Source organism: Pituophis catenifer, unplaced genomic scaffold (assembly GCF_029215685.1).
Source record: "Pituophis catenifer annectens isolate HBS135680 unplaced genomic scaffold, rPitCat1.0.hap2 SCAF_1, whole genome shotgun sequence".
NCBI lineage: Eukaryota > Metazoa > Chordata > Lepidosauria > Squamata > Colubridae > Pituophis > Pituophis catenifer.
The window spans coordinates 163,400,705-163,414,616 of record NW_027256881.1 but is presented as its reverse complement, the minus strand read 5'-3'; the positions used below and the strand labels follow the sequence as shown (position 1 = coordinate 163,414,616).

Below are 13,912 nucleotides of genomic sequence, written 5' to 3'. Positions count from 1 at the left end.
AGCAACCTTAAGTGTATATTCTAAGTCAGGGACCAAACAGGAGGACAAGACATAGGAGAAGATAGATTGAGGCAAGTTGAGAGACCATAAATTCCAAACTAATCATTTACTTAAATTTATTTGTTTAAATCAGCTAATTAACAAATCTAAGTCAATCCACTCTAGTCAGAATAGCATATCAGAACTAAACTATACTATATCCACAAACACTAACTGAAAGTACTTTTTGTTTCTTTTCCAGGGTATTCCTGGTCTAAAAGGAGAAAAGGTAAGGTAGTTTTACACATTCAGAAAACTTTGGGAAGTGTGCTTTATAATTAGAATGCTTTATTTCGTATAATTCTGCATTTCAAGGAGAGCCCTGAGCAACGGGTTCCCTGCCACCTTTCCTGGAGATAGAGGCAAAAGGTCTTCACCTGCATGCAGAACCTGCAATCCTGAGTTGGGCTGAACCTGAAACAAGCTCCTGGAATGCAGGAGAACCTCTGCCACTAGGACAGAGCAATGCTTTGGATTAGGAAGCAGAAATATATTCTCTAGCACAACTCTTTCAATCCAAAGCAGCTTTTTCCGGGTTGGGCTGTTACTGGTTTGCACTATGGAGCTCCTAGGAAAAGAGGTAGCTACTGAAGGAGTGGCAAAGAGGTGCTTTGACGATCCCCCCATATGCCTGAAGTACTTTTGGTTTTCATGTTGGAAGCACTGTTCAGTCCTAATCACCAAATAAGCAGTGGTCCTGTGCTTTACTGAAATGCTCTTAAACTGCAGTTGTGTTTTGATTTTAATATTGTCTGGCTAATTGCTGGGATGTTATTTATGTTATCATTTGTGACTTTCTTATTGTGAACCACCTTGGTAAAACTTCTATCCCTAAAAAAAATCTTTTTCACCCAACTGGCCAGGCAGGGCTTAACATTGCAACTGAAAAGGAGTGGGGAAAATCTTCCATGTCATTTATTCTAGGGTAATATTTAGTGACACAGAATTATTTCACTCTGTCCCAAATAATTTCTTAACTAGCTGCCTCACTGTTGTGGCTGTTTTTAAAGGAAGCAGGGCTTGACTCATGTTGTTTTCTTATATCCTTTGTAGGGAGAGTTTGGAGCAGATGGACGAAAGGTAAGATTTGACAGAGGAACATAAGACATTATTTCACTATTGGTTTTATGGAAAAAGCTCTCTCTAATGCTTTTGGTCTTTGATTTCAGGGAGCTAGTGGTACTGTTGGAAGAAATGGCACTGATGGACAGAAGGTAATGTTGTTTTTAGCAATATAATGTCAGTCTTTCATTTACATTGATAAAATGCATTTTAAAGGAGAATGAGCTTCCTAAATATAAGCTTTAATTAGCAATTTAAAATAGGAGAGTGGCCCAGATAGATCATTAGTTTTCCCTTTCATTTTGTAACTGAATATCCATTGCTTGTTGGCAAGTTCTTCTGTCTCATTCCTGAGGTACTCAAATATCCACGCCCTCATTTCATTTAATTTAATTGGAAGAAAATAACTATTTAATTTATAGAAACAGTCATTTGTTCTGTCTGAAAATTTGCCAACACCATGTTGTGTATTGATTCTGAATAGTTGAGATGCATCCAAAATTAGTGGAGCCCCTATGAGTTATCACCTTATCACCCACAACTTTTTTAGACTTGGGTTACTGGTCTTCTCTTGGCATATGGCCTATAATCATTTGCTGCTACTGTAAATCAAAGTAGGGCAATTCATGGAAAACAGGCCTCAGGCAACTTCCCAGCCTTACTTTTTGCAGCTTAACAGGATAACGCTATTAACATTCAGTGGAAAAATAACAAGTTCTATTACAATGACTTTAACCGCTTAAAATGAATTAAGATTTAACATAGATGTTTTACACGTACGTAACCCCTGGGAGGATGAAAAAAATAGAAATGCTGATATAAGGTCTCCTGCCGTGCGCAGAGGGTTGGACTAGAAGACCTGAAAGGCCCTTTTCCAGCCCTATGATTCTATTCTATTTTATCCATTCTGAAATGCAGCTCATTCCTCCTGGTTCAATCTCTCCCCAGTTCATTCACTAAAGAGGCCCTGAATTGCTGGTGGAGGGAGCTGAAGAAGGAATTTAAGTACCTTTGTGATTCTTCCACCTCACCCCTGTTTAATGTTGCTTACAATCCCTCCTTTTATATCTAATGCTTTCAGGGCAAGATGGGGCGGATTGGACCTCCTGGCTGTAAAGGTGACCCAGGCGAAAGGGTAGGAGTGCTTTCTCTACTATGTCAACTCTTTTTTCATATTCTTATAAAATTTATGCAAAGGAGATTATTATATTCAAAGTGTCTTTGGAATTTTATGGATGATTAAAAAATACTAGTTGTTTTTTTAGAAAAACATACCTTGAAAATAAATTACACAAATGTCATTGGTTTGTTTAGCAATAAAATAAATGAAAACCTGAAACAAGAAGGTGACTTTAATTTACAAATTCTGTACAGCTCTTCAAGGTGAATAATAAAGTACAGTGATACAAAATGTTCTGAAAGAGCACTTTCAGAGTGTGCAAACAAATAGTCAATGAATTAATAGCAGAAAGCGGGAAAAAGACTGACCAATAGAAATCCTTTAGGAAAAATGAATGTTTAATACACCATGGATATATAGTTAGGTCATGCTTCTTTTCAGTTGCCTGTAATCATTCAATCATAATACTGTAACATCCACCAACAATCACATCTCTATACAACACAATCAGTAATATTAGTCAAACTGCTTGTACCATAGCAGTGCAAATTCAAGTATGTATCCATGAGTGAGATACGACTTGTCTTCTCTTTTTAGAGGCAATGTGCACAACTTACTTGGTTTTTACATGATTTGATAATATTTTTCTACCTTTTGCTTTAGTATTAGCTGACTGGGATATGTTTAGGAGGATGCAGATTATAAATGCAGTAAAAATAACACAACAATAAGTATTACATATCTACAGTCACAGAACACTTTCCTGTTGTTTACATTCTACTTTTCTAAATGAAATGGCTTCTGACTATATCCTCCTCCACTCCCACTCTTTCTTTTAGGGTTCCGATGGCTACCCAGGAAACCCTGGTGATCAAGGACCACCGGGAGAGGAAGGAATAAAGGTCTGTACTATTCCATACTGGCAGAGACTAAAGGCAGCATGACATAGTCAGGAAGAGTAAATTCAAACAAAAGCAGTACATGAATCTGGCTGATTTCTCAGTTGAGAAACTTTCTCAAGATATTTAGTTTAGAAAAAGGATAGTAAAAGAAAATGAACATGGTAGAGATTTGTTTAAAAAAATATTTTTTAAAAAAACTTTGGGTTACAAAGTAGGAAAACAAAAGGAAGTAGCTCTTCACTCAGGGAATCCTAGAGCTCTGCTGAGATTTGGAATGGACCTCTAAACGGTGCTTCTCAAAGTGTGGGAATACCAATGGTCTGTTTGTAGCCTCTTAAAGGAGTTCTGCCCTTTTCTTCAATTGCAGAGCACCTTCAGAGGACAAGCCTGGTGAGAAGACAGGCCTTCTCTGCATGTTTGCTTTGTTCAATTGATTTTACCTTTATAATAAAACAAATCTTATGATGAGTTTTAATTCGTAAAGAGAGCTGGAAATTCTGAAAAGTAAGGTAAGGAAAATGTTGCTATCAGTAGGAAGAGAGCTAAGAGCCATTTAGAGAACATTTTTCTTGCATGTCTCTTTCCATTTCACAGTTGTGAATTTTTCCCATGGGTAAACTGTTTAATTGGGAAGTCAAATCTTGCTTAATGTCAGGCTTGTCCTGACTTGAGCATTTAGGAAAGAAAGACCCTCAACTCAATGGTTGAAGTGAAAGGTTCACTTTTACTAAAGTCAAGTGGTTACAGTGTAAGCAAAGCTGGATCTGAATGTTCCTATGCAAAACCTGTGATTTTCCCACTTCCCTGGCCCTCCCCCCTTGACCATCCATCAGTGTCCAATAGTATTCGCTTTAGATGTTTTGGGAACGGCTTTGAAGTTTGGTAGTTCTTTGGTGGAGTTTTGCATTCTGTTTTCATGCTCCATCTTCATCAGCCAGTTCATTCTGATTGACACCTCTGGTTCTTGTCACCATGTCATTCTCGCTCTTCCTATTCCCTACTTCCTCAATCTTCTCTCCCCCGCAACCCTGCATTTTATGGCAGCATGCCAGCAAAGCAGGATATACTGAAGTTGGCAGACTTGAAAGTGAGGGATGATTTAAAAGGAGAAAAGCACACTTAATTTCTCTGCCCCAATATACATCACTGCTATTAAATTACATTTAAAATGAGTCATTTTTAATAGCTCTTCCATGACTATCAGAATGGGATGCAAATTGTTTTAGGAGGGCCTAATTTAAAGTCTGCACAACTGGAAATTGGGAAAAGCTGCTTTAGATGCTTCTTAGTAATTCTGGACGCTTAGAAAATGGGAAAAAGAAATAAAACAGGCTTCCACTAAACATCTCTAATGAGTTCCTTGAGGGTGGCATGAGCCAAGGCACAAAGAATGTTTTATTGCACAAAATTAAGTTTTCTGGTATCTGAAATGGGAGAGGAATCTTATTTCCTATTTTGTTTCTATACCTATGTATATCTCTATTAGCCTAATCCTAATTCTGCTCTATTTTTCCTTATCTCTATGGTCTTCTGTCTCTATGTTCCTCTGTTGCTAATTGCTAATTTTCTGATGGATAGGCGATAGATTGTGACTTGGAGAAAAATTGCATTGACTGATAAAATTTGGGCTCACTATAAACCACATTATTCTGATCAATTGCAAATTCTTCTTTTTGTTCTCTCTCTTTTGTAGCTTAAAAGTAAAGTTAAAAGGTTTTCCCCCACCCCTAATCTCTGACTTCCAAGATAAATAGGTTTACCTGGGAGGCCTTCTTCTGAGAAACATATCTATTCCAGAATAACACTGCCCTTGCCGCACCTCCTTACCTTTTTGGTGAATATAATTCCACTAATTTTTACAGTCCTTGTCTATTTGAGAGGATCAAGTTACAGTTGCTTCCCTTTCAGCCTAGTTTTTAGAGACAGCTTTGCCCCCTTCAAAGTACACCACTGCTCCAGCTACTTTCCTCAGAGCAGGCTAGATGGATTAGCCTTTACTGTATCAACTTTAGGTAGGAGTTAGTTATTACATCTTTGCTTCTTTCTGACCAAGTCATGCTGGAGCCTCTCTTTTACTGCTGTGTTTCACTGGCTGCTGGTCCAGGTTCCAATCAGTTGTTCCTTGCCAGTTGCCCCTTTCCTCACCATCTCTTCCCAGCTGGTGCTCCTTTGCCTGCACCTGGACCTCTGAATCTGGTCTGTCCCATGCCAGTCCTTTCTGCTCCTCTCTTTCTCTTCTCTTCCATCTAATTTTTGACTCAACTTCCCTTCTCTCCACACTTTCAATTTCCTTCTCAGCTTCCACCATACATCCTTCTGCTGGGTGTGATCATAACATAGTTTGATTGAGACTAATTTCATTCTGATTCCAGTATATGTGTTTGCATGCATGCATGCATATGTAACTAAAACAACTATAACAACTGTAACTGTAACAACTATAATTAAATTGTAACTTACATGCATTGTTTACTACATCTTGTTTCAGGGAGATCCTGGCCGGCCTGGCAGACATGGCCCACCTGGTCCCACTGGAGAACCCGGAGATTCTGTATGTAACCTTGTGACTTTTCTGAAATAATTAAATTCTTTGAACTTCAGAGCCACACGCTGACTGTAGTTCATCAGTAGCATGATTTCAAAATGCGGATATGATATATCTATCTATGTTCCTTTTATAGCAACTGTAAAAAGTTAGGAAAATAGGAACCTTGGTTAGACTGAACTAAACTTAAACTAAACTCCTCTAATAAACCCCAGACCAACTGCCTGCAATTACTGCAGGTTCGAATCTCATCAGGCTCAAGGTTGACTCAGCCTTCCATCCTTTCTAAGGTAGGTAAATTGAGGACCCAGTTGTGGGGGCAATAAGCTGACTTTGTATAAATATACAAAAGAATGAAGGCTATTGCTCAGCGCATTGTAAGCCGCCCTGAGTCTCCGGAGAAGGGCGACATAAATCAAAATTAAAAAAAAAAAACCCCAAATGTTAAGGGAAACATTCATTTATATTTATATTTGTATTTGGGGACAACTATTTATTGGAAGTATGATTGAAATGAAGTACCTAAGAGAGTATGTGCTTCCAAACTGCAAAATCCAAGGTTTTCTGCAACATTTGCACTCCCTCTAGTACAAATTTCACAATCCATGGTATTGATTGAACTCTCAAACATTGTGCTTGAAACTATCTGTAGGCAGATGGTCTGAAGGTAAGCGTTTTCCAGCAATGCTTTTCTTGGAGAGACTTTTTCTTCTAACCCACTATTTTCAGAGCTGTATTTAGCAGGACTAAAAATAAAAATAAAAAACTGGCTTAAAAAATCTAGATAGACCCCTTAAAACTTGGTTCTTCCAATCTGATGATAATTAATTAATGATTTGTATTACAAGAGACAGGAAACAATTTTGTAAAAACCTAACATTTGGAAGTGTGGTTCAGTGTGATCAAATCAGATAATCCTCTGGAACACTACCTTTTGCTGTCCAAACCTTTTCTAACAGGTTATGTTTCCATTGTTTTTCTTTTATTTTCAAAGGGACCAAAAGGATACAAAGGAGAACCTGGTCTTCCTGGTCCCAAGGGAAGTCCAGGCGCCAAAGGACTTGGGGGACCAAAAGGAGAAGCTGTAAGACCATTGATGCTTTCTAGCTTTGATTTTTTAATGCTTTTCAAAAGCAGACTGTATTACAAGTCTTAAAAGACACTCAGAAGGGTAATACTTCAGAGCTGCATGCAGTATCTAGATGCAGGTGCCAGACTTTTGGGGTTGATTTTCTTTATATAATACCTTGTGAAACAATTCATGGTATCAATCATATGAAAATTTGGAGCTTCCAATTTATTTCTTTTTATGACATTGAAATGTAATCATGTAAAAATGTACTATAGTGTCTGATCCTTAGTTTTCTGCCTTAATATTTAAATTTTAATAAAATGTCTCCTCTTGGCACATATTAGTGGATGAAATGCACAGAAAAAATAAATAGGAATTGTTTTACTTTTAAAATAAATATGTTGTCTTCTTTCTCTTTGAGAACTGATCCACCAAAAGCTATATTAAGTGCAGAAATCTTAACTTTGAAAGGTTGCTCTGGTCTGAATTTTGCTCTAGTTCTTAATAATCAAATGCTTTTATTTGGCTTTCCTTTCCTGGTAGTATCTTCATGTCTTAAAATAGAGTAGGTACTCTTGTGCAGCTGTTTAGCATTTCAGTGAAGTAACTTATATTTGGAGTTTGATTTTTAAAAAATAATTTTATTCTGTTTTGCTCAGGGTCGTCGTGGTGATCCTGGAGACATAGGAAAACCTGGAAATCAAGGATCCAAGGGGGAAAAAGTAAGTTCACCAAATATCCAAAACAACAGATATAAACCTTTTCAATGCTAGTGCTTACAAAAATCTCTTGGGAAAGGGAATGATACATGTAGATTTCTAATGGAAATGAATAAACTATAAAAAATAACCAAACGTTGTCTGAGAAAAGTTTTTCCTTGCTTTCTAAAGAGACTTGCTTGATTCCCAGTCCAGGAAGATAAAGGGAGCTATTACTTATGATGTTCTATTGCCTTTATTAATTTTCCAGGACACGTTGGTGAGTTTTATTTCTTAGCTGGAGTTCTTAACATGGTGCTTATAGACTTCAGTCAGTTTACCAGTGTATTTCTTGGCAGCTGCCTGCTTGATTTGACTTTTAAAGTTTAACAAAATAATATTGGGAAAGTGACATTCTGCAAAGCAAAGTTCCAGCCTTCAGAATTACCTGAGTTACATGAGCATTCTTTCAAAATAAAAATGGAGCATGGTGGCAGCTGGTCCACAAAACAAGAGAAGGATAGATAAGGAGAAGCCAGAGTAAGGCAAGGTTGTCCCCTATCCCCCTTATTGTTTATTTTGGCCCTAGAAGTTCTTCTCCGGAAAATTAGAACTAACGAGGAAATAAAAGGATTGAAGATCAGGAAGGAGACCTACAAGACGCAAGCATTTGCGGACGACGTAGCTCTAATCCTTGAAGACCCCATAGAATCGGGACCTAAAGTATTAGAGGAATTAAGTAAATATGGAGAGGTGGCAGGCTTTATACTGAACAAAACTAAAACCAAAGTATTGATCAAGAACACAACTGAGAGCCAGAAGAACGAGATAGAAGAAGTATTAGGATTACAGGTTGCCAAAAAAATTAAATACCTAGGAATTTGGATTACATCAAGATGTTCGACCCTGAAAGACGATAATTATACTCCCCTAATTAGAAAAATGAAACAAGACCTAGATAGCTGGAAAAAAATAAGACTATCACTTTTTGGCAAGATAGCCACAATTAAGATGAACATCCTCCCCAGAATATTATTCTTATTCCAAAATATACCGATAAATTTAGATAAAAAATTTTTTTTAGAATTAGACAAAATCATCAGAGAATTTATATGGGAGGGGAAAAAAAACCGAGATTTTCCATTAAAATTTTAAGGGGCAAAAGAGATATAGGCGGATTTGGACTCCTGGATTGGGAAACATACTACAGGGCAGCTAAGCTAGTTTGGTTAAGAGACTGGATCACCCTGGAAAATGAGAGGATTCTCACTTTAGAAGGCCATGACTTGCAAAAAGGCTGGCACGCCCACATTTGGGACACGGAGAAGAAAAGGAAGACACATTTCCATAGACATAAAATTAGAGACTCCTTGATACAAACATGGAGTCAGATTAGGCAAAAATATTACAAAAAAATCCCAAATTGGCTCTCAACGATGGAGGCCCTGACCCACCCAAATAGGTGGGAGAGGGAGAAAATGGGCAGATACAAAGATATTTTAGACGAAGGAGGGAGGCTTAAACCAAATGACACCTTACGAGAGCAAGGAATAATTTTAGATTGGTGAACCTACTCACAAGTAAAATCCAGATATCAGAGAAACAAAGAACAATACGGTTTAGAACTTGGACCAAATGGATTGGATAAAGTCCTGATGGGAACAAATAAAAAGATTCTGGCAAAACTATACAATTATTTATTAGGCGATGATAAGTTCAAAGATGTCACAAAGAACCAAATAATTGCATGGGAGAAAAATATAGGGCGCGATATAAATTTTGGGGAATGGGAGGAGGCATGGAACAGAAATCTTAAACTCACTAGAGCGGTGGCATATAAGGAAAACCATTACAAAATGTTGCATAGATGGTACCTAGCCCCGGCCAGACTAGCAAAGATATATCCCAATATACATCCCAACTGTTGGAAATGTGGCTATGGTCAAGGCACCTTCTTTCACATGTGGTGGACATGCCCGGAAGCGAAAGGATACTGGAATAAAATTAGGAGGTGGTTACAAGAAATAATTGACGAAGATATTGAATTAACACCAGAGATTTTCCTCCTGGGAATAATAAAGAAGCCATATAGTCAGCTCAAGGTTGACTCAGCCTTCCATCCTTCCGAGGTAGGTAAAATGAGGACCCGGATTGTGGGGGCAATAAGCTGACTTTGTATAAAAAAGAACACCGCTTGGGGGGGGCAAAAAGCCCAACTAAGCAGGTATATACAAAAGTATGAAGGCTATTGCTTAACGTATTGTAAGCCGCCCTGAGTCTTCGGAGAAGAGCGGCATATAAATCGAATAAATAAATAAATAAATAAATATAGAAAGGAAATGACACATTTAATGATCCACATAATTACAGCCGCTAGATTGGCATACGCACAGTACTGGAAAGAGAAAACTCAACCACCAGAAGAGCTTACAATTAAGAAAATACTCGAGTGCGCAGAGATGACTAAATTAACTTATGAATTAAATGATGAGAAGTCAGTTTACTATATGGTGTGGGAAAGGTGGTACAAGTGGTTGCATGACAAAATGGAAGAAAGATCTAAAGGTGTGTTAAATATTGGTTAAAAGTGAGTTGAAATGTCACCAAGTACTATTTATGTAAATAGTTAAAACACTGCACATCCGATACTAACTGAAAATGTTATTATACTTATGTGTTTTATGTTTCTGTTTGAATGTTTGTTTTTCCTTTTTCTCTTTTTTTTATTTCTTTTTTTGTTTTGTAAAAAACCTCAATAAAGTTTCTATAAAAAAAAAAAAAGATAAGGAGAAGCCAATGGGGGACAGGAGAAAGAGGCAGCATCTCTTTCCTTCTGGCAAATTAGCATTTTATACTTGGCCATGCCCACTGTGTTTGACAAGGCCCATTATATCTTCTGAAAGATTTAAGTACATCAATTGACTCAAATGTCTGTAAGACCTTTTTAGGCTTTTGACTTTATTTTTAAGAGCCATGGTGGCGCAGTGGTTAGAATGCAGTACTACAGGCTACTTCTGCTGACTGCCAGCTGCCAGCAGTTTGGCAGTTCGAGTCTCACTGGCTCAAAATTGACTCAGCCTTCCATCCTTCTGAGGTCGGTAAAATGAGGACCCAGATTGTTGAGGGCAATATGCTGATTCTGTAAACCACTTAGAGAGGGCTGTAAAGCATTGTGAAGCAGTATATAAGTCTAAGTGCTACTGCTATTGCTATTTTTAGTTATGTTTACCTGTTGCAATAAATAGGACAATAAACAGATTTAGAAATCAATACGAAAGTAGTGGAATATTAATCCAGGTTCCTAATGTTAACCTTACATCAAGGTTTAAATATTAAATTTATGTATGGATGTCTTGCTGGGATTTTCTCTCATACATCCAGTTATTATACATAGTAAGCTACAATAGAGTTGAACGCAATAACTAATATGAATTATTTCTTCATTCACAGGGAGATCCTGGTTCTGAGGGACAAAGGGGTCTACCAGGAGAAGTTGGAGAGAAAGGAAGAAATGTATGATAGAATATCAGTCAATGCACACACACCCCTATTTAGATTTCTTTAGCCACTACTTTAAAAGTAGATTGAAAAATGTTTCCCTATTATAGATAGATATTTATATATTATTGGTTTACATATACTGCTAGAATTGGTGAGACTGCTAAAATATCCTGGCAAAATGCCACTTTATTATGTTAAATTTAAAAAACTTTGATGCTTAATTCCTGACAGAAGAGAAGAAAGATGGTAGGGTAGGGGAAGGGGGACAAGAAGTCCATTCACAACTATCCACTATTAATTATACTACTGAATAGAGTTGATGGGAAACAGAAATCTGGAGCTTTCTCTGGATAACTTTTGTCCTCTAAAAATTGTATGGATAACTTTTAATTTTTAATTGTCTGAATACCGTTGTGTTCTAAAAATTGTCTTCTATAGATTCTTCACTTTCACCCCCAAAGTCTTGCCTCCTTGTTCATATAACTTTCTGGGACTGGGTCCTCTTTCCAACTGGGTTAATATTAATGTTTAATATTTCAATTTTGAGGCTCCATGACTCTAGGTAGCTTACAGTTAAAGAGTTAACTTTAAAATAAATTATCTTTTAACACAGTTAAAAGAAACAATATACATCATATGATTAAGGAACCTCAAAATCAAGGTGTCCTGATAGTCTTTGATAGTTGATAACACATCTTTCATAGTGTGCATTTAAGGAAATATAGTCTAAAGACTGCAACGTTATCTAATAGAAATTGTTCCTCCTTATTTGTTGTTGCAATGAAATTTTTTTGGCCATTTCTGCAGCATGAGATTCTAAATCTCTGGTGCAATGCAAAGTTTGAAATATAATGCAGCAGGAAAATTGAATTCTCATGAACAATAAATGTTTTTGTTTCCTGCTTTGCAGTAATCATTAAATTGATTTTATAAGGATTGACTGTCAGTTGCTTGTTGAATGAGTTCAGGTTTGATAGAAATAAATCTGAAATCAGTTATGGCTAAAATAAGATTGACAACATATAAGCAAAATGTTTCTGTGATATTCTAATATAGGTAGTCCTTGACTTAGAACCATTCATTTAGTGACCATTCAAAGTTACAGTGGTACTGAAAAAAGTAAATTATGATCAGTCTTCAACTTATGACCATTATAGCATCCCCATGGTCATGTGATCAAAATTTGAGCACTTGATACCTGGGTTCATGAGATCACCATTCCCAACTGGTTTCCAACATTCAAAATCAATGGGGAAAGCCAGATTCACAACCATATGTTTCACTAAATTGCAGTGATTCACTTCACATTCACTGTGGCAAAAAAAGGTTGTAAAATGGAGCACAACTCATTTGCTTAGTAACAAAAATTTGGGGCTGCATTGTGATTGTAAGGACTGTGGTTGTGAGGACTGCCTATATATAATACAATAAATAGGCTCATTTTCATCTGTTATAATTTAGGATGGCCTTACTCTCTAGGTAAGCCTCTTTATGTCTACGGTACAGACAGACAGATTATCAGAGTTGGAAGGGATCTTGTAGGTCATCTAGTCCAAACCCCTGCCCAAGCAGGAGACCCTATACCAGTGATGGCTAACCTTTTTGCTGTCGCGTGCCAAAAGTGGGGGGAGTGCAGGGGTGTCACACATGTGTGTGCCCACACCCATAATTCAATGTGCCCCGCCCCCCTGTGCATGCCCATGTGTCCCCACTGAGCTCCCCCTGCTTTTGGCATGTGATGACCCAGTGGGCCCGGTAGGCCCATTTTTTACCCTCCCCAGGCTCCAGAGGCTTTATTGGAGCCTAAGGAGGATGAAAACGGCCTTCCCCACCCACCTGGAGGCCCTCAGGAGGCTGGAAACAGACTGATTGCTGACTTCTGGTGGGACCTAGAAAGCCTCTAGAGCCTAGGGAGAACAAAAAACGGGCCTTCCCTCCCCTGGAGGCCCTCCAGAGGCTGGAAACAGCCTGTTTCCCAATTTCTGGTGGGCACGGAAGGCCAGAAAATCAGCTGGCTGATGTGCACATGCGTGCCAGAGCTGAACTAGGGCAATGGCTCACATGCCCACCGATATGGCTCCGTGTGCCACCTGTGGCACATGTGCCATAGGTTCGCCATCATGGCCCTATACCATTTCTGATAAATGGCAGTCCAATCTCTTCTTGAAAGCCTCCAGTGATGAAGCTCCCACAACTTCCAAAGGCAACTTCTGTTCCATTGGTTGATTGTTACCACTGTCAGAAAAATTCTCCTTATTTCTAGGTTGAATCTCTCCTTGTTCAGTTACCATCCATTATTCCTTGTCTGGCCTTCAGGTGCTTTAGAAGATAAATTGACCCACTCCTCTCTGTAGTAGTCCCTCAAATATTGGAACACTGCTATCATGTCTCCCCTGGTCCTTCACTTCACTAGACTAGCCATGCCCATTTCCTGCACTATATATAATGAAAACGTTCATTATATGTTTTAGCCTCCAGTCCCCTAATCATCTTGGTTGCTCTTCTTTGCACTCTTTCTAGAGTCTTAACATCTTTTTATAGTGTGGTGACCAAAACTGGATGCAGTATTGTAGGTGTGGTCTTACTAAGGTTTTGTCCATCAAAACTCCAAGATCCTCTCACAGTTACTGCTATTAAGCCTGGTTTTACCCAGTCTATATGTGTATCTGAAGTGGTATCTGAAGTGAGGGATAGCTCTGACGGTTCATCTCACATTTTGTTTCATAGGGAGATCAAGGATCACCAGGCCAGCGTGGTTCACCAGGTCCTGTGGGAGAAAAAGGCAACCCTGTAAGTTTATCTAAGCACATTTACAGGATACAGCCATTAACTTATTTCATTTACAGCCATTAGCCATTAACTATGTTGTTGCTTTCCAAGAAGCAGCAAAATAAGAAAATAATACATTTTCTTCCTCATACAAATTATTTCAATCAAGATTAAAACCCTTGTTCTTTGCTTCTTGGTATAGAT

General features: G+C 38.0%; 1 protein-coding gene across 3 annotated transcripts in view; it reads left to right on the top strand.

Moving 5' to 3' along the window:
• Positions 1 to 13,912, top strand: part of COL6A2 (collagen type VI alpha 2 chain) — a 56,574-nt gene that overhangs the window by 24,544 nt on the left and 18,118 nt on the right. For all 3 annotated transcript variants that reach the window (XM_070933155.1, XM_070933154.1, XM_070933156.1), the window contains exons 8-17: positions 242 to 268; positions 1,093 to 1,119; positions 1,209 to 1,253; positions 2,183 to 2,236; positions 3,061 to 3,123; positions 5,612 to 5,674; positions 6,663 to 6,752; positions 7,400 to 7,462; positions 10,889 to 10,951; positions 13,667 to 13,729. In XM_070933155.1, coding sequence (XP_070789256.1) covers positions 242 to 268; positions 1,093 to 1,119; positions 1,209 to 1,253; positions 2,183 to 2,236; positions 3,061 to 3,123; positions 5,612 to 5,674; positions 6,663 to 6,752; positions 7,400 to 7,462; positions 10,889 to 10,951; positions 13,667 to 13,729 — 558 coding nt within the window. The remainder of the gene's footprint in view (positions 1 to 241; positions 269 to 1,092; positions 1,120 to 1,208; positions 1,254 to 2,182; positions 2,237 to 3,060; positions 3,124 to 5,611; positions 5,675 to 6,662; positions 6,753 to 7,399; positions 7,463 to 10,888; positions 10,952 to 13,666; positions 13,730 to 13,912) is intronic.